General features: G+C 39.4%; 3 protein-coding genes across 4 annotated transcripts; 2 read left to right on the top strand and 1 right to left on the bottom strand.

Annotated features, from left to right (window-relative positions):
- Positions 1 to 1,247: 1,247 nt before the first annotated feature.
- fyb1b (FYN binding protein 1 b) lies at positions 1,248 to 13,703 on the top strand. 2 transcript variants are annotated; one of them, XM_079178641.1, is made up of 19 exons: positions 1,248 to 1,378; positions 4,350 to 5,286; positions 7,479 to 7,614; positions 7,718 to 7,788; positions 8,279 to 8,301; positions 8,958 to 9,019; positions 9,299 to 9,431; positions 9,624 to 9,783; positions 10,024 to 10,144; positions 10,290 to 10,309; positions 10,432 to 10,504; positions 10,644 to 10,730; positions 11,214 to 11,254; positions 11,558 to 11,630; positions 11,753 to 11,852; positions 12,110 to 12,272; positions 12,415 to 12,448; positions 12,525 to 12,556; positions 12,670 to 13,703. In XM_079178641.1, exons 1-19 carry the CDS (start codon positions 1,376 to 1,378, stop codon positions 12,690 to 12,692), a joined length of 2,292 nt encoding a protein of 763 aa, XP_079034767.1. In that variant the 5' UTR covers positions 1,248 to 1,375; the 3' UTR covers positions 12,693 to 13,703. The 2 variants fall into 2 exon arrangements, with proteins under 2 accessions (XP_079034767.1, XP_079034768.1); XM_079178642.1 differs by lacking the exon at positions 10,644 to 10,730.
- A 528-nt stretch (positions 13,704 to 14,231) lies between these two features.
- On the top strand, positions 14,232 to 15,651 carry atp5mea (ATP synthase membrane subunit ea). The gene is made up of 4 exons (XM_079179425.1): positions 14,232 to 14,318; positions 14,747 to 14,801; positions 15,350 to 15,448; positions 15,554 to 15,651. The coding sequence occupies exons 1-4, from the start codon at positions 14,283 to 14,285 to the stop codon at positions 15,577 to 15,579; spliced, it is 216 nt and encodes a 71-aa protein (XP_079035551.1). The 5' UTR covers positions 14,232 to 14,282; the 3' UTR covers positions 15,580 to 15,651.
- A 2,307-nt stretch (positions 15,652 to 17,958) lies between these two features.
- On the bottom strand, positions 17,959 to 26,194 carry LOC306710637 (rod cGMP-specific 3',5'-cyclic phosphodiesterase subunit beta-like; the record flags this gene model as incomplete). The annotated part of the gene is made up of 23 exons (XM_079179279.1): positions 17,959 to 18,043; positions 18,231 to 18,391; positions 18,600 to 18,683; positions 18,984 to 19,058; positions 19,152 to 19,215; positions 19,296 to 19,403; positions 19,520 to 19,620; positions 19,726 to 19,813; positions 20,047 to 20,156; positions 20,314 to 20,421; positions 20,503 to 20,652; positions 20,805 to 20,870; positions 21,033 to 21,176; positions 21,405 to 21,554; positions 21,666 to 21,713; positions 21,827 to 21,893; positions 22,162 to 22,226; positions 22,356 to 22,430; positions 22,536 to 22,676; positions 22,819 to 22,908; positions 23,784 to 23,936; positions 25,537 to 25,848; positions 26,036 to 26,194. 23 exons carry the CDS (start codon positions 26,192 to 26,194, stop codon positions 17,959 to 17,961), a joined length of 2,604 nt encoding a protein of 867 aa, XP_079035405.1.
- Positions 26,195 to 27,012: the final 818 nt, after the last annotated feature.

Below are 27,012 nucleotides of genomic sequence, written 5' to 3'. Positions count from 1 at the left end.
TTGGTTGTTTAATTTACTTGTAAAAGATAACGTAAAGTTTTGAATTGATAAGATATCAAATGACCACAGAAGCTTTCCTTTAATTGCAAAACATTCACACTAAGTAAAAACCCTGTCACAAATAAACACTGCAGCAATTCAAACACTTTACAGCCTCTATAATAAAAAAGCTCTGAAAGTACAAAACAATAAATACCTGTGACCATCATGAGGAAGTACGGTCTACTAAGCCTTGACAGCTTGCTCTGGTTTGCCAACACATGTCCCATGATGTCCACTAGGCCGTCCACTGAGGTTGAGTGAGACAACTTTCTCACAAAAAGCATCTGTTGACATCTGTCCTATTGTCTGCTTTTGTCTTTATTCAGGGTGATCAAATCAGTCGCTCACACCAGTCTGAGGGAATCAGAATCCTTAAAATGCACGGGACAATTCTGGATGTTGATCCTGAACCAAATCTTGACAAGTCTAAAATGGCCACAAAGTCAACACCCAGAAACAGTGCATGGACCACAGCTCACATTTGATCGCAATCTATACACACACAACTATTGATGTAGGGTTGCCATGACACTTTGTATAGACAGTTTTAGACCCGAGAGGAGGAAGGCTACTGACTTTGGCAATCCACTGACATATCATCGCGCTAATTAGCCAATATTAGCATGCTAACACTAGGAGTGTGAACATGGCAAACATTTAACCTGTTAGCATTGTGATTGTGGGTATGTTGCTATGCTTGCCTTGGTAGCTCAAAGCCCCACTGTGCAAAAATGCAGCCTCACACGGCTGTAGACTGTTGGTCTTGTTGTTGTGCAGACATGTGGTCAAAATCTTTTTTATAGTTTGGTTGTTGCTTTTTGTGGCTATGTAGCTTTGAGTCATGTCACATTTCAATCACGATCACTCATTGTCACATTTGAACTGTGTTTAAAGTGTTTAATACGGTTGCAAAGGAACGAGTCTCACAGTGGCCCTTCCACCGAGTGAGTGGGCATCAGTTGTACAGAGGGAAGCACAGAGGGAAACTGCAGGGAGTTTGACAGGTATAGGCAAATCCATGAGATCAAAACACACAGATAACAGAGGCTGTGAGACTCACACCCTCACAAAACACACATATACTACAGAGAGAGGAAGTAGTCTTCTAATGTAGCTTACAGAACTGGAGTGTCCACCCCCACCTCCCCCCACATACAAACACAGAGCCACACACTTAATGCTTTGTCACACTCTTTGTCATTCGCTTTACCTCGGTACCTCTCTGTCTCTCTCTTCGACAGAGACAGAAACTCACACCGATACACTGAACAAAAACACTTTTTACACCAACCGTTCAGACGAAGCGCCGTCGCCTCGGATTGCTGTCCTCAGCATGGTGAGTACAACTTAACTGTCAGCTAACTGTAAAACTATTTAGATACATGACTTTTTTGATATTAGAATCAATCGGGAATGCCATTGGAAAAAAAAAGAAAGCTTTTTGGAAATGTTGATGTTTAAAGTAGCCTGTTAAGAATGGATATTATTGAGTATTTCTTTGCAAATACACCCTCAAGTAGCCATTAATTTTTGTACATTTGAATTTGACAATGCCATTTGTTTAAGCGAGTTTCTGCATGTATGATTAGAGAGGATCTATTATATTTAAATAGTCAGCTTGCATTCAACAGAACTTGGACTACAAAGTCAATGTAGCAATTTACCCTTTACCCATCAGATTATTTTAATTTGAATATGTTTTTGTTTCATTTTCTTCATATATAAATATGTGTAAAAAAAAGGAGTCACCATTATTTTGTTTGTGGTTTCATGTAAACTAGACTGAGAAAGACAACTTTGGCCACCACTTTTAATCTCACTGGAAATAGAAATCAAGGTTCCTCTTTGCTTTGACCAGAATACCTCTTTCTCTCATTCTGCATTTTCAGCAGGTCATTTGACTGGAAATGTGCTTGTGCTTGATAACTGTACAGACAGCTGCCTTTTTATTCATATTTGCAAAAAACAGGGAAACTAGCTAAACGTCTAACACTCCAGTGGCTGTAGTCTTTGTGGCCAACATAACAATGGTTCTCGCATCTCCCCATGAGTTTACAGTTACACACAATAAAAGTGACCCTGCACTGAAACATGGATTGAATACAGGGTAAATCAAACTATATGCTTAACCAGAATGTACCGTCAGTTGCCAGCTTATCTATCTGAAACTAATACAGTCAAATGCAACAGCCCTGCAATAAATTCTACCTTTGCTACGCTGGCTAAATATTGTAAACTTTTTACAAAACTGCAACTGCACAAACATTTAGAGAAGTGGTAATTGCAACTGTCTGGTACAGAACATATTGGGTAATTTTGAGTTTACTGAGGTTGAGAAACAGAGGGAACTTTCCCCGCATTTCATATGCAGCCACATCATGTCAGGCTTCGTGTTGACACCCTTCATGTCATTATGACACCCCTAGAAGATGTTACTGGCACCATTAAAGTGACACTCCACCCTTTTTTTTTTTGAGGGCCAAATACAGAAACTCAGTTGGTTTGAAAAGTGGTTGGTAAGTCAAAGCTGGCAGTGGCCTACATGAAGAGAGTCGCCATGACTAGCTGCACTGCTTGGGAATGCATTCACAGCCATCAAACAGTGACAATGTTCCACAGCGGAATGAAAACTTCTAAAACCATAAATTGTCCATCATCACCCATAAACATCAAACAGATCATTCTAGTTACAATAACACATTGTAGCTTCTTCTCCTTTTTTTACTGGCAACATGGTTTGGTGTCAATGTCAATGCTTTACAATGTTCTAGCTGGGTGTTATATTTTGTTAAGATCTGAAGTACAACTTCCCGTTTAGGTTCATACAGTACATTTATTCTTTCCGTTGCACAGTTTTCCCTCACTTTTACTGCTCCGCTGTAGGAATAGCATGCTCTTATCTCCACTTCCTTGTATGGTGCTGACTCTAGTCAAACCTGCCTTATTACCAAAGGTGTGGTTGCTACTTGGTCAGTTCATTTTGGCACTTTTTAAAGCAGCTGCATGACTGAAATTGACCAAACCTGCTATTTTGGGGCATATTGGTCATTCTGCTGTTGGACAGACTTTCCGATTGCAGATGTTTGAATGGCTTATCCAATCATGCCATAGCTAGAGCAACACTATAGACTTATTTCTATGAACTTCTTTTCAGTGTAATAAACAATCAACCTGCAACACACGATAAACCATTTAGTCGTTAAAGTTCATTCAACCTCAAAACAGGCATATTGTAAATATCTCTCGCCCTCGCCTTCAACAGTAAATACTAAAAGTAAAAGTACCTTTTGTTTACCTACACTGAAGAATGTGCCAGGAAGTCAACATGAACTGTGCTCTGAAAAGTAATAAAGCTCTTTGTATACCTGGTACGAGCAATGACCAGTTTATCTTTTTTATAGTACTGTATAATTAACATGTTATAATTTGCTTTCAAGTGTTGTTTAAGTTGTATCTGTCTGCTTATGAGAACGTTTTCTTTTTTAATTTCTTTTCATTTATACATTTTAATATGATGTGAGGCACACATTTTGGTTCCCTGTTCTCATCTTCGTAGGCTACATTATCCAAATAATCACAATAAATTCCATATCAGAGAGAAGAGCTTTTTATTTGGATAAATGAAGGAAACTCTGTAGGCTAGAATACAGGACTTTGTGTTTTGGGGAGCTGCTGATTTATTCAGTGTTGTAAGTGGTAAGAGTATTACCTTTCTGTGACCACCAAAGAGAAGTTAACTTAGGCTCATTTGGCGTAAACACCCGCCCTGCATGGTTCAAACATTTTACAGAGAGATTTACACACATTTTACACACAAATAGCCACTAAGAGTAATTCGGGGTACAGTGTCTTTTTCTTTAGGACAATTCAAAAACGACTAAATGGCGGATTAATGGCAACTTGTACCTCCTGAGCCACACCGGTGTGTGAAGTTGTTCTACATGTATTCGACATGGTTTGTGTTAACACGGATGAGACAAACAAGAAAAGAGACAAACAAACAGATAAGTTGAATAAGTAACCACAGAGACAGAGAGCAAGCGAGTGGAAATCAGAGAAGGAAATGTCCTGATAGGAAATAAGGTATTTTAAAAGTTGTGCAACTTTCTGTTCCTATGTGAACTTTCATGTCATTCTGTTTTCTTTTATTCCTCTTTTGCATTGTACAGCAGTTTCTGTTTTAGGACTGTCTACCGCTGAAGTCATTTTATACTCTGGCATGCACAGAATATCCGAATGTTAATTTCACTTCTGGTTATGTATCCTCATATTTGACTCTTTCTCTGGTCCTCTTCCATTCTTTCCAGGAAAAGAAAGCGGACGTAAAGGCCATGATGGCTCGCTTCCAATCGCCTGGGGCGAACATGGATGAGACTTCTCCACCGCCTGGACGCATCAAACAACCCCTGCATCCCACCCTCTCCTCCGGCCCAACCATACAGATGAAGAAACCTGTCTTCGATAGCCTCTCAGGCGGTGCGATGAATACTCCTCCTAAACCCAATTTTCTGAAATCTAAAAGTGACGTAGAGGCACATGAACCAAACAAAACTAAAGCCCTGGCAAGCAGGTTTGGAAACAACCATGACGACACCAACACAAAACCCTTTGTTGTCAATAAACCGCAGCAACCCTTGAAGCCACCTTTCTCGCAGGCTCCTGAAGCTAAAGGCCCTCTACATAAGCCCCCGTTCAACAAGCCCTCTCTGAGCGCCACTCTGTCCGACTCCAAACCGGCCCTTCCTAAACCGTCTCCGGCATTTAACTCCAAGCCCAGCTGGGTGAAAGAAGACAGCGGTGGAGGTTCACAACTAAAACCGAGCAGCAGCATGATAAAATTGCGGCAGCAAAATGAAGAGATGGCAGGAGGCCATCTGAACACTGCGAACAAACCTTCGCCTCTGCCAAACTCCGCTTTTAAGCCCCCGTCCAACGTCAGGAGTGCTCAGAATAAGTTCAACAAGGAGTCAGATAGTGGCGGGAAAGCCGACGAAGCCAACAAACCGCTCCTCAGTCCTAACTCCGTCCCTCCTCCAAAACCTCCAGCCAGTAAAAAACCTAGCATCAAAAAACCTCGAAACCTTTCTCCTCAGACGAGCAGCAATATCAGTGATGGCGCTTCAGGCCCCAAGCGAAACCCCCTCCCCAACAGTTTAGCTTTGGGCCCTGCTCCCGCCAAGCCCAACCGACCCCCCAGAGTCAACCTGGAGAGCTTTAAAAGAGGTGCTGTGGCCTCTGATAATGGTAAGTAAGGCTTAATTAAAAAAAAGTTACTCATAATGAGGAGACAACCACCAATCCAGTGAATGAATATGTTACAGTGTTTACACAAATGAAATCAATTGTCACTGTGGTGCAATACACTACACGGTCGCATTTTGCAACGTTTTTTAAGAGAGTAAAACACTCAGCATCCCAAAAATGTGTGATCACACGTATAGTGCCACAGATAAACTCAAGCAAGCGTTCTTCATTTAGCAAACAGTTCTTACTTTTACTTTTGCAGGCTATAAAGAGCTCAATAATGGGTAGATTCTAAGTATAGATATATAGCACTTAACTATAAAGTTAGAATCCAAACCATCACTTAATGAATTGGTAAAGATTTCAACCTAAAAACAACAGTGCAGAAGTGCAGAAGACAATTTACAACTGGAATGAACTGAAGTTAGAGACGCTAAAGCCTCTTGCGGTGCTGGTGTCTACATACATGACGACTAGGTGTGACTGAAAAGGTTGATTCTGATTCTTATGACCTTTAAGGCTGGTATTTGATATGATGTGACGTAGTGTTTCTCCACTAAAACTTTGACACATTATAATGTCCTTTATTTTGGGAGATTTCTTAACTGAAAAATTTAAAATGTGGGGTTGGGGTTGCACTGAATTCAGAAATATGGCCTCATTCAAGTAAAATCATGGCTACAGTGTAAATAAAGCTGAACTAACTTACTAACTAATTAAATACGATAACGTCTACGAATGGAATGAGAATCATAAAAGGGTTTGAAGAGAAAAATAGTCTAACGTATACATTTCATTACTTTTTTTGGTACAAATCTCCTTCCTGTCTAATTTATAACCAGGAAGGCAGGGGAATGACTTGACTTAAACAGCAGAGTAATTCTGCAGCAGGTACACATATGTGAACCCACGGGCAGAAATACTTCAACTTATCTGGCTGCTTTCACAGCATTTGTTTTACATTTGGTATTTCATGTCTTTGTCCCTCTGCTCCCAATTCGTAGGCAACAAATACAGCAAATCAAACACTGCAGATGTTTTCAGCATAATTTGTTTCAAAGTCATACAATGAAAACTTTCTTTAAGCTTAAGGCACTTGCTGTGAAGAGGATTAACTGATTGTGGTCTCAAGAGCATTTCCTCTCTGTCACAAGCAGCGTTATTTCGGACAGACTGTGAAAACGCTTTTCAGAAGTGTGAAAACGACTTGCTTCACAAGTTAATGTGGTGTGTTATGTGAGCAGTGTCTGGCCTGCAGTTGTTGATTTTACTTTGCTTGTGCATGATAACTTCAAAGTAAATTATTCTTTGCATTTTAAGATATGTTCATACAGCAGCTCAATTTGCATTTTGTCTATTCCGTACAAAATGACGGCAAGTCCCACAGAAGCTGCAGTACAGCTGCTTTAGTCACAGAAACGCACTCGGTTCCTCTATTTCCCCCGGCCAAGTTCCCTGTCCAGTTTCTCCTTTCTCCTCCCCCCTCGCTCTCTGCTCACACAGCTGAGTTTGTTTGCCCACATGAGGAAGTATGTTCCAGCAAAAAGGGATAGTTTCGAGTGAGAGGCTCTGTTTTTAAACACACACCCGAGCTGAATTGATTTCCAGTCAGCGGTGAAGGATGGCTGGTGGCTGAAATGTGCCATAACACGGACAAATACTGGACCAAAAATAACACTTTTAATGCTATATTTCTGTTATATATTTATATATTTGTTTTGTTAACTATAGTTTGTGATATAATTGCATTTACTCAAGTGCTGTAGTTCAATTTCAAGGTACTTGCACCATTTTTTGCAACTTTATACTTCTACTTCCCTGCATTTTAGAGGAACATTGTAAAGTTTTTACACCGCAGTTACTTATAAAATCTAATTATTTATAAAGTAGTTAAAATCAGCAGCAGCTAAAAAAACCCCACAGAAATGGGCCATTGTTCTCCATTATGAGCACTTCCACTTTGAGACCTTTTACTAGATTTTCCTGAGAGGTAAATTCGAATGCTTTTAATTGTAATGGAGTATTTTCACAATGTCACATATTGTTTGTTGAGACGTGTCTGACTTGGGGTTTTATTTTACATGCGGGCCACTATCCTAATTAACTGTCTGAGGATTGACAACTCTATCCCTCTATTCATCTGTACACTTGCAGTAAGCTTTCTATTTTGGGACCATGTGTTTTTGTTACAGGTCCTGGCGCCTTTAAGAAACCCATTATCTCGACTCCTCTGGCCTCTCACCCCAGTAACCATATCAACCACGTGACCCCGACTCAACCCCCACAGCCTGCAGTTCCTAGTCTGCCCCCCCGACACCCTGGAGCCATGTAAACCTCACACGAACGCACTTACAAAAGATATATATACTGTATGCTTATAGGGAAAGCTTCTCCAGTTAACTCAAGAATAAATCCTGACCATGTTTTTCAGGACCCAGGAAGATGAATGCTATGATGACGTTGATGAATTCAGCAGCCCTCCTCCACCTCCACCACCGGCAGGTCCAGTAACATCACTATCTGATCAAACGTGATGTGTCATGATGATGTGTTAAGGCTTTTATATTAATTGCACCACAGGAAGACAGAGGAGGGCTGTTGTACCTTATCTATGACACACATAAAAGGAACATTTTTAGTCGGCATATTTGTCAGTGTTTAATTACGGTTACCAACTTTTGTAGCTACTTTGGGATGGTTATGTAAATGATATACGGTATGGCTAAAGCAAGGGTTGTTTTTTTATTTCTATCAATACTAGACAGTCAAGTTTAGTTCTCATTGAGTGACACGTAACACATAAATGTGGTTTTAAGTGATTCAGAATCAAAAGTGAAAAAATGAAATGTCTGAGCCACTCTCTGTGAATGTTACTAAAATACTCAACAGAGTAAAAATAGTCCGATCTGAAGTATGAGTCGGATCACGATGATCGTAGCTATTGCACAAGGATCAAATTATCTTGTAATGTTGATTAATTCTTTCTCTTTAGGTCACCCAAGTCAGAGGCCAAAGGTGAGACATGCTGATTTACTTTTACATAAACACAGATATGCATACAGTCACACGTGCAGATGCAAACGTACATACATAAGAATACTCACATAAGAACATGCATGTGTGCTCATAAAGACACTAGAGGTGTGCAGCACGTCATTTTTGAAATGTTCAAAGTAAGCAGACCACTGCTCAGCTTTTCACCTTCTGTAAAGTGCTTGTACAGGCAAGTTTTGTACTAAATTGAACGTTACAACTCGGACTACAACTACAACAGACTGAACGTACAGCTGAACTGAAGACATTCAGAACCAGTGCTGAACTTTGGCTCGTATGACGGTCGATGCATTCACTTACTGACGTACATACTGAAGTACATTAGCGCTTCGGGAAAAAAGTGAATGGACTACGAATCATTGAACTGAACTGAACAAAGTGATTCGGATTAGCAAAGTGATTCATATGTCGCGAAGAATGTGAAATAACAGCAGCATGACGTTAATTTATGTGAGTGTAATTACAAAGACAAGGAATAGGAGAAACAAGAAAACTAGAACATTGGAGCTAATATAGAAAATGTGCATTAAATGTCTGCAGAAGTGTGACATACATACGTTATGATGTATGAGAGTGATTTATTTCTATTTGCTGTTTTTTACTCATGCGTTCTTCAGGCCCAGGAGGAAGATGATGATGACGATGACGGAGAGATGTATGAGGATCTTGATGAACGATGGTGAGAGAGAGCGTTCTTCATTAAATCTTTACCTGTTTATCCCACATCTCAGTAATTCTGCCGTGTCTGTGAATCCGATTTAGTATATGTGTATTTATCCGTAGTTGAACTCCTTTCAGCCAATCAGTCATGTTTGACATTGATATGGCTGTCCTCTTTGTTAATGAGTTTGTAACCTTAAGAACGTCTGGTAGTCAACCAGTGAGTGGATTTGTTCATGTATCAATCCGTCACGTTTATAATTATTGCCCATTGTCAACTCTCTCTCGCTCCCAAAAGGGAAGTGGCTGGACAACAACAAGAAAAGAAGAGGGAGAAAGAGGAGAAGGAGGAGAAAAAACGACTGGAGGCTGAGAAGAAAGAGCAGAAGGAGCGTGAGAAGAAGGAGCAAGATGTCAGAAAGAGATTCAAAGTGAGTAAACAAGACAGCAACTGAATAAGTAGCTAGACCCAGCAGGGGGTTAGCTTAGCTTTGCATAAAAAAAAGTGACAAATATTCTGTCAAGAGCACGTCATCAATAAATGTAACAACCTCATCTTTTTGTTGATTTTTCTTTGTGTCTGTGTGTTTGCATATACGTTTGTGCACGGCCGTGTGTGTTAGTTGGTCGGCCCTCTGGAGGTCATCCACCAGGGGAAGGCTCGCGTGGATTGCCGAAGCAGTAAGAACGACCTGGCTCTGAAGCAGGGAGACTGTGTTGACATCATACGTGTGCAGGGCAACCCAGAGGGAAGGTGGCTGGGACGGACGCAGGACGGATCCAGTAAGTTCACATATTTATCCCTCGTTGGTCTCATTGTCTTCACTTATCTTTGCCATAACATCCCTCCAGTCCAATCTGTAAATACAGGACAAGACTTTCAATTACATCTCTTAACCTCATTATCTTTTTAATTCATCATTTAAAAAAGTCTATATTTGAGCTACACACATGCAATAAATCATACCCAAAATCCTAATTTGGGGAAAATCTACCCAATATTTTACTCTTTGTTTCCAACAGTTGGTTATGTGAAGACCACTTCAGTGGAAATTGACTTCAACTCTCTGAAGAATCGTCAAGCTCAGCAGGCGTACGAGCCCGAGGTATACGATGACATCGACGTGGTCTCTGCTGATAAAAGGTACGGAATTATACATTCTAACGCTACATCAACGTGTTGAACTTAACATTGCTCGTGGAGTTTGACTGTTCATGTTTACCACATGTTCTCCAATCTATAGTGAGAAAGAAATGACTCATTTCTTGAAATTCTTCTCTCTCTACAGTGGGATGAAAGGACCAGGAGGTATGCTTAAAACCTTGCAATCGTATAATTCATTCCATTATATCCAGTTACTGATGTAAAGGTTGCTTCACTGAGACAAAACACGTCACCGATCATGTAATGCATTCGCTGTTGTCCTGTAGTTGTCCTGCCCCCGATACCAGGAGACGATGGAGAAATATATGATGATATTCTTGATTCAAACCTGGAAGTCAGGTGGGAACTGATTTGTATATTTACAATAAATTGGTCAATGGTGATTGATTGTTTCAGTACAACATGCTTGAGATGGATACACAGGAAAATGGAACAGAGAAAGAAATGCAGGTCTATTCATGCTTGGTTGGCTCTCTAGTCCTCTGGACTCCAGGTCTCCTTCTACGAAGCCTCGTAGCTTCCTGCGGATGTTTGAGCGGAGCAGACGTACTGACAGCACTAAAGTGTAAAATACACTCAGTAGTAAGACTGATCACAGACCTACTGTCAACTGTTATTAATCCCTAATCTTTCAGCCGCCATTCCCCTTTCAATGGCTAAACAGTTCCTCTCGGTCACTTTCAAATGTTGATTTCCTCCCCAGATCAGCCACTCTACCTCTTACTGAATAACACAGACGGATGTTTATTTGCTGTTGTTTCTGTGATTACAATCAGTGCAGCTGATTATCTGTGATTTTACTAATCTTCTCGAGTCATTTGCATGCCTCACATTGATATCCGACCGTTGACGTAATCAGACAAATCAAGGCAGCATCTGCTTACACCTTCAAGTATAGGCCTACTAATTCAAATATTGTGTGGTAGATCATGAATATGATTGTTCATTTGGTCTGCTTTGAATCATATTATCCTACTTTTAGTTGATGATATAAATGATGTAACATTTTAATGATTTTCTTTGATATTTTTGATATTTCTTGTGCCAGAGTGCCTCCACCCAGCCAGTTTACTGCAGAGGGGAATTCAGGTATTGCTCGCTGTGATAATACTACAATGTTTTTAATTGCTATTTAATGAAAACATTTTATGATTTTGATTCTTCTCTACAAAACACAATGTTGCTCTTTTTAAGAGCAACTGTGTTTTTTATTTTACTTCATTTATTTGGTCTGTTATGACCACTCGTAGTGATTAGCAGTTTAAATAACATTGCTTCTACACTTTTATCTCTAATAAGTTATGTTTGTACTAAATGCATAAATGACTTCCCTTTATATGAGCTTTACTAATTACTGACTTCTTCTTCCACGCGTTATCACCGATCATCTAGGAGGAGAAATCGATGAGGATATATACGATGATGTTGACTCTCAAAATCTGCCTCCCCCTCCTCCCATCAGCAGGTACAAGTACATCCGTTTTTTAAAACTAAATAACCTTCTCGACCATTTAGATTCTCAGAGAACATATTTTGGTTGACAAAAAATATGAAGTAACCAAAGAATCATTTGCTTTTGTTCTCCAGCCTTCCACATCTGAGAGGCAAAAGCAAGACTGACGAAATGGACCCAAAGAAGCAGAAAAAGTTTGAGAAAGAGGAGAAGGACTTCAGGAAAAAGTTTAAAGTTTGTCGCTCTATTATGTCTTTAAGCATATTTATATTAGTGTTACCAGGATCACCTTAACTGCTCTTTAATGCTCCCTAATTTAAACGCATTAATACTTTTAATCCAAATTCATTATCATGTTATGTATAATAATCCTAGTTAATTTAAAGTTTGACTTTTGCTTGCCTTACATGAAAAGCAGACGCGCTATCATCGAGAACGTAACATTAACATGTCTTTGTAGTCACACTATTGATGATGTCCTTCTCCTTCAGTATGAAGGGGAGATACAGATGCTGTACCAGGTGACCATCTGCCCGACACTCACCAATAAGAAGTGGAGTGTGAAAGAGCTTCCAGTCAAAGCAGGAGAGAAACTTGACGTCATTGTTAAAGCCGTGGACAACAAACTGATCTGTCGGAACGAGGATGGCAAGTGTGAGTAGCTGCTGCTTGTTATTGTTTGCAAAGAAAATAAATCAAAACATGTGCTCAAGATTCCACTGTTGCTTTTTTTCCATTCGTTGCGCCACAAAATTGGACCTTCCAAGTCTAAAATCTGTCTGTTTGTATTCTACAGTTGGCTACGTATCGACCAGCCACATTGATATGAAGTGAGTACCACGAACATTGACACGAGAAACAGACACTTGACAATATGCTGACTGATCGTTTCCTTTCTGTTTACAGCGATGGAGATATCTACGATGACATTGGAGATGGTATGTTTTATAGCTAATCTTTCATCATTTTATATCCATTTATAAATATCCAGACAGTGGACCTAAATCACTATAAAAACATATTTTAAATGAATATCACATTTTCTTTTCAGATTGCATCTATGACAACGATTAGAAACATCCTGCACTGGGTTTACACTGATATTGTTCATGTTATTTATTATGTTTATTAATAATACATTGGAACATTTGTTTTGGTTCGCCTGATAATCAGACAGAATTGTCATTCATTATTTATTATTCACCATTAGAATTGATGAATAATTTGGACAAGTCTGAGGTTGATTCATAAACAAAACAATTTGATGAGGTCATATTACTTGCGGCGTATCAGGAAAGTGGAAAACGTTTGTTAGAAAAGTATTTGCATATGTCTGTCTGCCTTTAGGACCTCCACAGCACTGTATGTAACCTTCTACTGTGTTTTGCATTTGTATAATAATAGCTATATGTTGTAAACATTACTTGCTTATTTTGTCTTTAGTTAATGTCCATGATATGATGCTGTGTGTATATTCCATTGCTATCTGTGCTCCCAAAGTAACTCGGGTGTCTCAAGTTTCAACATGTAGACTAAACAACTGTTCCTCTATAACACTGTACATGAATACAATACAATACAATTTAGACTTTTCTCTACACGTCTTAGTTTGGTCTTTGTTTAAAGTAAGAGCATGTCCAGCATTCCATAAATACATCAAACAACAGCATGCACCATACACTGTGGTGTGATGCCTGTGAACTTGGGCGATGTGTGTGCAGGTGTTTGATGTGTTTAAGGCTAAATTAAGACAATTTAAACTGGCTTTCCCCAGCGACAAAGAAATTCCAACTCCTCAATCATGACTTCTCTGCGTAGTTTGTGTGCAAGAAGGGAAGAAGCGACATCTAGTGGCAGCCATCGGGAACTACAACAACAGCAAACTTCATACTGGGATTTGGATTTGAAGTACAAGTTTGTCATCCGCTGTGAAGATTAAAGATAAAACAAAAGAACAATGATTGGTACATCTACCCAGCTTTTTAAATTTACACTTATTTGACATGATTAGTTGATTAATCGATCAAAATAAAATGAATTGGTATTGGATGGACTTTGTAAAAATAAATGTATTAATTAAGGAAATCATCTAGTATCTAGCATATATCGAGTATGTTTATTGTGTTTGAGCTGTTTCCGGGGGAGTTCAGCTTTCTGGCAGTGCACCTGCATGGCTTTGATATAATTAAATAAAAGTGCCTCATATAATAACTGATAAGGTGCATTCTGCTGTCACGTATGAACAGGATTCTATTTATTTTTTAATGTGAGAGGCTTATTGTAACGTGGCTCCCTTTAAGTCACTTATAATATATCCCTTATCTGAGTAATATAAACTAGATATTGGTATGTAGGCTGCAGCCTCAAATAAATATGAGTAATGTTCATGTTTAAGTATTAATAATTCTGTTTTGGCATCATTACCTTGTGAAGCTAGTGAGTCCACTATGAAACGGTCATAGTCTGTTGCTTTAGTCCATTGTTGCAGTGAAAAAGTAAAAAGTAAAGAAAAAACAACACTGGAAATGTTACATTTCAGAATGACGTTTGGTTAACAGCGAATCATAGCCCTGGAGGTTTCAATCTTTCCTCTCATATCAAGAAAAAAGCGAAGAAGAAATCACTTCCGCTCTGTCCGGAAGTGATCTACTTCCTCGCTTCAACATGGTTCCTCCGGTCGCAGTGTCGCCCCTCATCAAGGTAATAATAACACTGTGTAATAATCATTGTGATTTTGTCAATTTAAAGGGAATAAACTAATTTAAAACGCCGACTTTCCTCTATACGTGCATCTACAGGTGAACTGTCGTTGATGTTAGTTGCTAGAGTAGCATGTTAGCTAATGCTAGCAATGACATTGACAGGCTTGAACATTACTCCAGACAAACAGCTGGAGGTTAACATTCGTGGCATCTTCCACATCTGTCTGATGTGAAGTTCGTGATTATTATTGCTAGCTGTAGAGCGATTTCTCAGCCAGTTGTGTTTAACAGAGTCACACCAATGAGGTCAATCGCACTGGGTATCTTAAACGTTGTTAAAGAACAATAACATACTATGACCACTCAGTTAGCTGGTTAGGCATAGCTGTTTCACCAGTTAACACCTGTGAATCACTTTTATTTCAGACGGCCAGATGGTCTGCTCTGCTGATCGGCGTGTTCTATGGCAAACAGAGGTTTGGTAAGTCCATGTCTGCGCATGCGCCAATGTGTCATCGTGTCAATGTCCAAACTTCAAGGGCAACATTTAAACAAAAGTGAAGTAATATAAATGTTTAAAAGTCTCATTTAGTCCAATAAGCCTAAACCAATCCCAGCCCATGTGCAAAATAAAAGTCCACATTTAAAGAAATACATTTAGAGCCCTTAAACGGTCCTTTTATCACTAAACAAACACATTAAAAAGAAGAACGTCCACCTAGACTAGACTTACTTTTAGGAAGGAGGTAGTTTCAGATTAAGTTCTCATATTTTGTACTAGTCTAAAAATGTTCTGCAAGATTACATTTTTTTTGATGGGATTTAGGATGTTTAGTAATGTGATTTGTTGTATATCTGCCTGGATTGAGTGAATTTAGGCCTGCTCTGATCTAAGAAGCATATGTGTGTACTGTAAATCTACTTATTCTCTACGTAATTCGTCACATGGATATTTTGCCCACCGCAAAAATCTTGAATCAAGGATTTTGTTTTGAAATAATGACTAGTTGTGGTGTCGTTCTTGTCCAGATTACCTAAAGCCCATTGCTGAGGAGGAGCATAGGGTTGAGGAAGCAGAGAAGAAGGCCAGAGAGGAGCAGGAGCGCATCTACAAACAACTGTCTGAAGGTAACGCAGGTTCCTGTTCGTCACCAAAACAAAGCTTTGATTGTTCACACATTATCTCCACAAAATGTCTTATTTACAAATTTTCCCCTCTTGTTCTCTCTGCAGCAAACTCTGACACCATCCTTAAATGAGCGATCACCGAACCTGCGGCACTATGTTCCAAACCCAATAAACAAAAACATATTTTTCATGTAATAATCAAAGTGTTGTCATTTGTTTTTTTTATTGTTTAGATTCTTTTTTGTTTTGTTTTGATTGTTTTATTCTTTACACTAAAATAGAAAATGATTTTAAACAATGAACCTTTCCAAGTCAGTCTTCAGGTTTAGTTTGTCAGTTGCATGTAATACAAAGACAGAATACACTGTAGCACACACACACACACACACACACACACCTTGTGACTGCAGTATGTGTGTGAGTGTGTGTGAGTTTGAGTGTGTACCTGTCCTTCAGCAGGAGCTGAGCATGGTTGTAATCCTGGCCTAGTTTAGCAGAAATCCCAGGATTGGGGTCAGGGACCAGTCGTAGAAAGTGCTGTGTGGACACAAGTGTTCCCTCAATACTCTAGTGTGTTGTGTAATATTGTAACCTTCATTATGAACTCTCCCTTACCTCTATAGGATTATATCCTACATGCTATTATAATTGTGGCGGCAGATGAGGTTTTCGTACATGTTCTACATGTTACGCTCAAATAAAATGAGTCTTTTCAATAAATTAAACTAGTCATATGACTTTAAAAGTCAATTTCCTGAATGTTAAGTAAGTGAATAGTGAGTTACCAAACGGTACGTAACAAGTCCGTCATTTTAGTTTGTGAACAAGTTTCAGGATCCTCGGAAATGAATTCACTCAGTCATAAAAAATACATTTGCTTTATTTGGGTCATCATAGTTCACATGGAGCATTTGAAGTGGCAAGCTTTAAAATACTGAACATTAAGTAAAGTCTACTTAAACATGTTAAGGGGTATGTTTGCCGCGTATTAAGGGACATTTATTGCCTAATATAACATGGTGATCTCTGATACATAAACATCTGTATGCGATTCCTGTACATCAGTAAATTGAGGCTAGCATGATAAAACCATATGTCAATCACTTAATAAGGGACTGAGAAATGATTGATGAGTCATTTGCCGGCGCTTATAAATCACACACTTTCACTATTTAAAAATAAGCATCTCTATTTCAACTGGAAAAATATTTTTTTTTAATGTATTTACAGGGACGAACGAAGTATGTACAAGTTATTACAAGAAGTTGTTCTTTTGTCTCAATCAGCTCTAGAAGTCTGCAGAAATTGGTTTTGAAGATGCATGATGGGATAAAAGGTTTGCAAGGTTACCTCACAGCAGTCCTATTTAGGATGGGACCAGTGCAGAAGATGGATTTCCCATCAGGGATTAATAAGTGGTAACGTTTTGCACCAGTTGGAGAGAAATGGCTTAACAAATAGAATAGCCATTGAGGTCCAGTCATTCAGGTCATAGCAAAGTTAATCTGATCTGGAACCAACTAATTTTAAGATTTAATATGCTCTTATTTAAAAAGACATTTGTATCTTCATAAAATATAACATTCTCAGCTACTCTCTCAGATGTATGTACAGTATGAAGGCATCATGATTAAGCAACTAAAGGCTTGTTTGCAGACAGTAAAGCAACATTTATATTCCGCATCTCTCTCCTCAAGTAAATATACATTTACTGCCGCAGTCCCGAGCTTGTTATCTACCTTTGGCTCTCTGCAATCAAGGTAAACAAACTCTCATTTGTAAATGGTAAGTGACTGGAAGGAGTGAACATGGAATTATCATTTTTGAAATATATGTACAGTAATTAAAATATATTTCTATCCACCCATTAACTGAATTTACATTCTGAACCCCTAAATGAATCTTACATTAATGTACAATAGAGACAATAAAGACTCTACAAGTGTCTCGGGCTTTGCAGTGAAGAATTACTTGGACAATGTGTTCGCTCTGACATATTACGTACTGCATATGGGTATCAGTTACTACACAGATGTATGTACAAATGTCATCCTCTCATTTTTGCTGTGCTTAATAGCTAAATTAAAGAAATCGTACAAAGAAATATAAAATGTTGTCCCACAACAAACAAACAAGCACACACAGCATCTTTGCACCCTCTGAACTAGCGTTAATCCTCAGAATACAAGGAAGCTGATGTTGTATGAGGATGAGTAAAAACCTGGGATTCATATTTAATTAAAGTAGAAGGTGTCCTGCTTTGCTCTGAATTACATGTTTGGCTCACCTGGTTAGTGTCCCTTAAAGACAAAACGTCTCTTCTTGGTGAGGAATCTCTGCTTGTTCAGGTTTTTCCTTTTCTGATCAGAACCAGTTTATCTGGAGAAATACTACAGCACTGTCCATTCACTCTCGTACCCGTCTTTATGACTTTATTGCATTTCTTTTCATGGCGGTGAGACTGACTGTCTGGCTGGCTGTGATGCTCAGGTAATTCTGGAGTCAGTCCGTCATGAGCCGTCTGTGTGCACTCCGGCTTTTTGACCTTTTAGCACATAGAGCAGGTCTTTGAGCCTCCACCACTGTTTGCAGGAGCTGATAGACAAAGACATATCAAAGGGAGAGTCAATATATTTGTGGATCAGCAACATAATTGGCCTTTTTTTTGGTCCTTTGGCCAATTTCAGTATTCAAACTAACAACCAATTTGACCATTTTAGCTTCAGTGTTGAAATGACTAAAATTGGGCAAATGTCATGGTAGCAGTTCTAATACATTGCACAGTTTTACTGCACCTTTACTGCCACCGTCTTTAGCAGCCTTCTCATCCTCTATGGCTTTGAGTTTCGCCTCATACTCTTCTTTTTTAGCATTCCACTCCCTCCTGTTATTCAGGATGCCATCAAACATGGGCTGGACTTGTGGGTGGAAGCGTGCAAACTCCTGAGAAGAAAAGGGAACAAATTGAGGTCGTTGATGCTCCACTGAAAATAAGTGAGCGGCTTTGCTTTTATTTTGGCAGAAGGTTTATGTACAAAATAACACAAAAGATAGAACAGGAAACCTCCAAATATATACTAAATAGAGGATTTGCTTTAAGGAAACTGAAAAAAACCCACGTAATCAGCTAAAATGCAATATGAAAAATTACCTTATAGACAAACGTGCAGACAAAGTCAATAAAACCACACTGTAGCTTTGGTAGTTCTGCTGACTTGTTCCTGTCCATCATGGGCTGGTGGGAGGGACAGAAAGTGTTCGAGTCACTTCACAAAAAAATTATATTAACATATTAACATTAACAACATTGACGTCAACCATTTTTTCCTGAGAACTTTATATTCCCTCTTGTGAGTTAATGTTTAAAATTTCAAGTTAATGTAAAAAAAACGAAGCAAATTAAGTGAATGAGAGTAATAATTCCACACCACAGATAGCCTACATGTACAGTTATTTACTAATACCAACATGTGCTTTCACATATGCACATTTTTACCACAGATACAAATATAAACATAACAGTTTGTCAACTCACAATAGGTTGCTGCTCCAGTACCGTCCTCTCCAGGTCACCCTGCTCCCAAAACTCTGCTGCTACAGACAAGGCAACCTGAAAGAAACACAGAGAAATACACAGTCAGTAGAAAAGCAGATCACAAACATTCAGTGAGACACTGATTTATTACATCTTTGTGCTTCTCACCTTGCTCTGTACCTCCCAAGGCTTGGCGATGGCTGACAAGTCACATGCGGTCATCATCATAGCCCTGAAACAAAAAAGAAAAGATTTAGAAGATCCAAAAATGTAAAACAAACAAAGAACATTGTACATGCTCGTTGTACTCACATGACGATTTCTTTTCTGGTTGTTTCTAGAGACATGAATTCGACCCACTTCTTTTCGTCCTCATATGTGTGTGAAAGGTCTACGATCTTCTGGAACATGGTTCTTTTCCTAACAAGATAAGAGGAGAGGAGCTAGTTTACCATCGATCTTCATGTATTTTTACAGAGTAAAGAGGAGAGAAAGTACAAAACAAGTAGAGTGAGTCAAGGAGAGATTGTGCTGACTTGAAATAAAGAGCCAGGTCAGTGGCGATGATGGCGATGTCGGTTAGATGAATCACATGGTCTATCTGTCGCCTGTGAAGGTTCTGGTAGATATTCAGTGACTGCAGAAGAGATGAGAGAGATGGGCATCGGTCATAGTTGGCCACTGATGAGACAAGGAAGAGATTTCAGTAACGTACAAGTCTACTTCACCTCTCCTTTCTCACCTCGTCAGCCAAGAGGAACTTCCCCATCTCTAGGTGGTGTCGTTCCAAGATGGAGGAGCCATGCAGCTTGGCCAGAGGGTTGCCAGATCTGTTGGCGTATCAGTTTCAAGTTGAAGGCTTCAGCATTGACATAGCACATGACTTTGTGGCTTTTATTTATATATTATATATATATACAGCATATTTATATTTTTATTTGGCATGTGTGTTAAATAAGGTTTAACTGAATTGTGTGCGCAGCTATGGATACAGTTTTAGATAGTGTATCGGAAGGATTCTTTTTTTTTCTACTAAGAAATTAAAAAGTATTGAACAGCTTACTTGACTTGGTACAGATTGTTGGTCCCTCTGTGATCCAGATCATGGAGGAAGCCTGCAGTTATCATGGCCATTACCTCCAAGTCAGTGTAGTACCGCTTCAGCATTCCCGTCTGAGCACACAGAGACACACACGAAGTGGTTAAAACAAAGAAAATACACATTTTTCAGATAGATTTTAAGGCCTCAGCCATTGATATGGACTGTAAACTACTTGCAGAAACTTGTGTTGTAAATAGAGTAGAACATGATATTAAATAATAACGCTACCGTTAAGAGCGTAAACATGGTCTGTCCCACGTTGAAGCCATGACGCCAGTTGTGGTAGGTGATTTTTCTGTAGCCTTTACTGAGTGAGTAAATGAACCGAACCAGCGCCTGAGTGGAGAGAACTGATTAATTCACGAGCTTGGTGTTTTATAATACAGCATAATAATGTTGCATGCATGTCTAGATCACCTCTTGAGGGACCTGGAACTTCTTGACCACCCCGACCTCGTAGTACATCTGGACCGCGCACTTAACCAGATCCATCTCTGTGCAGTTGAAATCCGAAAAGTGGAATTCGTAGATCTCAAACTTCTTAATAAGTGGAGGTAGTTCTTTTTTCTAAGATGGGAATAAAACATAACAAAAGCAGAGTCAGGTAAAAACATCCCTGCTTGAATATGAGAAAAACGGACAAATTATTTTAAGGAAGTATCAATTTGGCACCTCTTCTAAAGATTAGGTGCCATTTAGTGCACAAATGTCAGTGTTACCAGGATATCTAGGAGCTCCTCCTCTTCACAATCTCTGGGTTCACGGCCATAGACCTCTCTGGTGTTCTGGGAGAAATGAGAAAAACGTTGTGGCTGTAATTGACTAAATAGCAAAAGTAGAGAGATAGTCATGCTGAAAAGAAAGTGTGTTACATGGATGCTGAACCGTTTCTGTGTCCTTATGATGGGCCAACTTTGAAATAAATAGAAAAAGTACAGAGTACTGACCAGGACATTCTGGATCTCATCATCCTGACATTTGATATGGTAGAGCACCATGTCTTGAGCAATGTCTTTCCGATTCTCCAGCTTGTTCATCTTGTCGTAAGTGTCCGTGTTCAAAACAGACCAGCCCAGGAACTGGGTCAAAGCCTGAGGAAAAGGGATCGCGTATTTCACAGACCAGTCCAAATTAAATTGCCGGCGAGACATTTTCTTAACCATGTCAGGAAAAGCTGTATCACAGTTTCTGATTTTAAAAAACTGCATCATTGGGTATTTCATCAATAGTGAGCGACAAGATGATGCAGAACTATTCAATGTGTACAGAAATCTCCAAAAAAGCATTTAATTATGTGACAGAATTCAGCGTTAATATACCTCCATGAGCTGCTCATCCTGATCGTCAAAAGGCTTTCCGTCTTTTCTGTTGTAAAAAGTGGCCACGCCAACGATCTCTTCTTTTTTGTTGACGATCGGCAGCGAGAGAACATTTTTAATGGTCCAACCACTGCTGTCGAGTGGCTCCGTCTGAAACAAGCAAACGCGTGTGATACTATGTGAACAACTCTGAATTTCCTTGGAATAATTTGTTCTTCTCTTTTACCTTAAAGCTGAGCTTAGCCCTCTGAGGTCTCTTACCTGAAACTTGAACATCTCGTCAGCAGCTGTATTCATAATGTTACAAATCTGAGGAGCAGAAATAAAACAGATTGATGGAGGTGGAAGATGTGCTAAAGTACATTCATTTGGGTTTCTAAATGACTCAACAGCTTGTAGTAATGTAATGAAAAGAAACTCACAAAACCGCTCTCAGCTACATACGTAGGCAGGCCACTACACAAGGCCCAATGGTCCGGAGTCGGATTGCTGTGTGACGCACGAACAAGTACACAAGTTAGCAGATACGACTAAGTTAAGGCTACCGACACTCTGCTGTCTGATGTGCTAATCAGGTTTCTAACATGGTAGTTAAATATACCACGTTGACTTCAAGCCCTGTTCCCCAAAATGTTGCTAGTTCTGTAGATGACTTCAAATAACTAACGCTGATTTGTTGGTATTTTGTTGTCATATTAATTAATCCATGACCACATTTTGAATCAATATTCAGACTAAAGCCAAAAGATTTACTTACGGTATTACTTTGATGTCTTCTTTTCCGTGTAGTATATAATCAATCACTTTGTAGAAAATTACCTCCTGGAGTAAAAAAACAAACACATATTAGGTTTAAAACAGCTACAACTGGAAAAAGAACAAGGACGACATCTCTACTGCCAAGCAGAGTGTTGATAATAATGTTAGATAAATGAAATAAAGGGAATGTACCCTGCCATCAGGAGTGACGGGGCCAGAGTAAGGTGCCTGCTCTCCCATCAGCACTGGCCAAATATCAAAGAACTCCTAGAGGGAAGACGGACACAAGAATGCAGTCAACACTTCCTGGTAACAAATGCATGAGCTCAAAACGTGGGATGATACAGGCAAAGACGGAGAAAGACACAGTACCTTCTCCTTTGTCATGTCTAGTAAACCGACAGAGTAGCGGTCACAGTTGAGGTAGGCTCGGACTGTGTACAAGGCTTTGTGAAACTGTCGCTCGATGTCTGTCAGCTCTTCAAATACCTTGTTGGCCGACCAGAGCAGCAGCTAGAGAAACGTTGCACACACACACACACACACACAGCAGTCAGTTCATGCAGTGTGGATGCAGTCATTCTGTATTTGAGTATAGAATGAAAAGCCAAACTCCTGACTTCTATTCAAATATGTGCAGGTTAACATCCTTCACCTGTCCTTTGCGGGTCTCGCAGCTGTGGAGGTAACTCAGGTGGTAGATCTTCAAGTTCAACGTGGCAATTTTCAGATACTTTAAAAAAAGCTAAACGGACAAACAAGAGAAAAGGATAACGTAAAGGAAATAATGTGCTAGTAAATAATGTGCAATAATGTGTTGATGAAACCAGTATATGTGCTTTGATGCATAGCAAAATAATTGACTGACTATTTATAATAAACGTAAGTAAAGTATGAACATCACAGTGTGATTGCGACAAAACTGAGACACATGAAATGTGTTGTGATTTACAGTCGTTCTTTGACAGATCCACTCTTACCTTTTTACTCTTCCTTCTCCTTTGCTTTCTATGTTACTATTAGACTATTTTCATAGCTAAGAATCTAAAATTAAGTACATTTTTGAGATTTAATTAAAGGCCACGGCCTTTTAGTGGGTTAATTTAAAGGTAGGTCATTATGATATTAAGGCAGATAGCAACCCTGGCAAATAAAACTACAAATAATATATTGTGCTGAACTTTATGTATGTTTGCTTATGATTTCATACGCTGTCTTAACGTTACGTGCTGTTAGTAAAGTCATTAACCTGCTGTAGATCTAAGTCCATAACGCACTTGACCACCTCAAGCTTATTTCCATTTTGAAGCTTAGTTTGCTGCTAATTGGGATTAATGACCTAACGTATACTGAACACACACTGGTCCTACTCGTAAAGACCTTAGTGATCTACCAGTCAGCCCGGAGGGGATTCCCTACCCGCTGCAGTGATACACTGATGGCAGTTGTCTTTAAAACTTATAATCACAATTTGAGCACAAATAAATTAAATTCTATTCAATATCGCGTCTCAAAGAAACTACGATTTGGCCTCTGAACGTCCAACTGCTCTGCTCTGAGTTTATATGTGCTTTAGCTGTGTGTGCGTCGCGTGTGGTGGCTTGTGTGGTCGGGACTCACGTCCTCATCGTCAGCAGTGAAATGTGGTCCTGTGGTCTTGTTCAGAGCCATGATCACGGCCACCATGTCTTTGCCGTTGAGGATGGGCGTAGCCAGAATGTTCCGGGTCTTGTATTCTGTGAGGTCGTCGACAAATGAGCTGAAATGCTGGTTCTAGAAGACAGAAAACACGTGTTTTGAGTAAATGTTAAGTATACTTGCAAGGCTTATCATTTCTTGCTTTCATTACGTTTACTGCGAACATTAAAAAAAAATGCTTTGAAAGAGAAATTTGGTACAAAATGAGTTTAATAGCGCATAGATTATGCAGTAAATGTGCTCCAAATTGATGTAAATGATGTCATTTTCATTTAGTATATTGTAGAGTATAGCGCCATGAGTAGATAAGACCATTATTGTGAACCTAGTCCAAGAGACAAATCATTTGACAATAATCTCTTTGGAAAAGTATCTAAAATCCCTACACTGAACTGGAAGATGTTTGTTTTTTTAACATGATTTACAAAAGCAAAATGTCCCACGATAGGACCAACCGGCTGTTTCCCACTGCTTGATTATCAAGGGGATTTCATTATGAAACCGCAGCACTTAATTCAAATGGGCAAAATACATATTTAGTGTGTAGTTTAGTCTGTATGGAGGCAGTGTAAAGTGAGCTTGTTTTGATCTGTTTTAGATTCCTGCTGACTAAATGCCAGAGGCGTCTAATCCACAGCTAGAGAAGAGGCTGATGGGATCTGGAAATAAATGGATTATGTCTGACAAGGGGATTTACACTCTCATAGATACGTGTCACTAACTCTTCCTTTACTTGTCTGCACACATCATTAGTTAAAAACATACAGATTCAGTCAGGACATACAGTATGTATTGAATATTGTCAAAAAAATGGTATAATAATCATAATACACCAAAACATTGTGTAATTTGTACTTCATAAACAGAGGAATGGATGCTGAAGCTACACACACTATGTTTTAAAGCTGGGCTGCCCACTACAGCGCTTTTTACACCAGTGCTTCATTGATAACCACCTTACAAATTATAGCTGCATTAGAGAATATAGTTTTATTTCTAGATGGCATCTATTGTTTAGCTTATTTCTATAATGGGGAATGTGGGATGCAGTCCCTCTGTTTGCATCACCAAAAGTCAAAAAGGTTTTTAGCTTCATTCAACAAAATATCATCTGAAGGTTGCTTTTTTTATTCTATGAAATTAAAATCATGCCCCACATGAGATGAACAATTCAGTCTTTTTCCAATTTGAACTATCAATGCTTGTCCATCTGCAACATGCTATTTTTAGGTTTGATCTATATCTGTTTCACTGGGATTACTTTTGAGTTTTGATCGTGTACGTCTACTAGTTGATATAAAAATCATAGACAAATCTAATTTCATCCATTTTCAAAATGGCCCAAAACAGCAGAACCTCCTCTTAAAGGGCGGGTTGGCTGAGTCACATTTAATTAATGAGTTAATCGCATCAATAACTGCAATCGCATTCAGAAGCAGACCTGCTTGCTATGCGATTAAGATGTAATTGTTAAAAAGATAAACATTTAATTACTAGTTAAAACCGTGTAGGATTTAAAAATGAACGGCTGTGGTGCCATCTGGTGGTAGTGTCATGAATGACGTGACGAACAACAGTGCAGACAAGCTAAACATCTGCACCCCATCCAGATAGAACTTCATCATTCTAATTAGTTTACTGGTCATCAATGCATTTCTTCCCACTCCCCACTAACCTCCGTGACATCTTTCACATTGACAGTCTTCTTGGTGAGGGCCACGTGGCCGACTATTCCCATGTCCAGCGGATAGACGATCTCAGAGTCCGGTGGCACGACACAGTCGTTCAGTTCTGCCTCCATGTTGACATTGAAGAGCCTGGTGGCGAGCTCTCCGATGCCGTTCCGCTGGCGGTACATGAACAGGCTGCAGCGGTCCGCGTGGATGAGCGCACTGATTCTCTTCAGGATCTTGAAGACCACCTTTTCCACGTTGATGTTCTCCTGCATGTCTTTGATCAGGTCATACATGATTTGGCTTTCTTCGAGCTTGAAACGGAGCAAGAAATTGACACATTTTTTAGAATTTGTTTTCAGGAGAGATGATTAGGACCTTCCTTATAAGTGTAGACGTTTGCAAAGGTTTTATCATATATGGACAGCTTTCTGTGGGGTAACTCTGGCTGCTCACCTATGGCAATGTTTGGTCAACAAGAAGTGAAACAATGAAATTTACCTGAGTGAGGTCCTTGAACTGGCTGAAGTCGATCTGTTTGTCTGGGAGTCCTGACACCTTTGACATGGAGGCAGGGCTCATCTTCTTGTCAAAGTACTGTTTAGCAAATGCAGGGTTCTCCTTGAGGAACTTTTCCACGTCTTCCTTTTGCACACCCATGGTTCCTTCTTCCTCCTCTTCTCCCAAATGCTCCTGTCGTCTCCCTCTTCAGCTCAGTGACTGACCTCCCGCTCGGTCCAACGCTTCCTTGAATTAGCTACTTCCAACTTCTCTGAATGGAAATAAAAGGAGAAAAAAAAAGGATAAAGCAAAACAAAGCACAAAGCTACCGGTTTATCAAGTTAATTCCCTAAAGAAAAACAAATCTTACCCAGGTGTTACACACAAAGGGGGAAAACAGAAGTGGACACATTCAAATGCAGGTAAAAAATAATCCCCCCTGTTAGTGGGATGAGCGGACTGAGTGAGGGAGAGCCCTGAGGAGAAGGCAGAGGGCTGAATCCAAACAATCCATCTGTCATCAGCAGACAGAGCTGAAGGTTAGCAGGGATCGGCCTCTGCTAAACTTGTCAGCTGATCATCTAGTAACAGATATGTGGGCCACATTTTACAGCGCCCAGTGTGCTTCAGTACATTCTGTATACGTTTGTAGCGGCACAGAGAGATCAAATGAATCTGCAGGAAAATATACTGCATGAAAAACACAGCGATTTAACACAAAAGCTGTAAAATTAACATATCCCTCTCTTTCTTTTCACTGCACTCTTGAATTTTTAATTCAAGGGTTACATCCAATTAGCAATTAGTTCAAATTAAAACATGTATATGTAGGTTTAAATGCATATAGCTTTCTTATATAGCACAAAGACAAACAAAGCTAACGATGAAGTTTATATTGTTATAGAATAACCGTACGAGACCTCATTTGGTAATCTGATCCCAGCTTGTATAAACATGTTTAAAAGATAAAAAGCGAA

The sequence above is a fragment of the Pholis gunnellus genome, assembly GCF_910591455.1.
Source record: "Pholis gunnellus genome assembly, chromosome: 18".
NCBI lineage: Eukaryota > Metazoa > Chordata > Actinopteri > Perciformes > Pholidae > Pholis > Pholis gunnellus.
The sequence above is the reverse complement of the archived record's forward strand: the minus strand, read 5'-3'. Positions and strand labels throughout refer to the sequence as shown.

Bases quoted from the DNA above. Each gene is read 5' to 3' on its own strand.
- fyb1b (XM_079178641.1), top strand. The intron at 7,615-7,717 runs GTAAACCTCACA...CATGTTTTTCAG, and splicing joins CCCCGACACCCTGGAGCCAT to GACCCAGGAAGATGAATGCT. The intron at 9,432-9,623 runs GTGAGTAAACAA...CGTGTGTGTTAG, and splicing joins ATGTCAGAAAGAGATTCAAA to TTGGTCGGCCCTCTGGAGGT.
- atp5mea (XM_079179425.1), top strand. From the start codon at position 14,283: ATGGTTCCTCCGGTCGCAGTGTCGCCCCTCATCAAG. The intron at 14,802-15,349 runs GTAAGTCCATGT...GTTCTTGTCCAG, and splicing joins CTATGGCAAACAGAGGTTTG to ATTACCTAAAGCCCATTGCT. The intron at 15,449-15,553 runs GTAACGCAGGTT...TTCTCTCTGCAG, and splicing joins CTACAAACAACTGTCTGAAG to CAAACTCTGACACCATCCTT.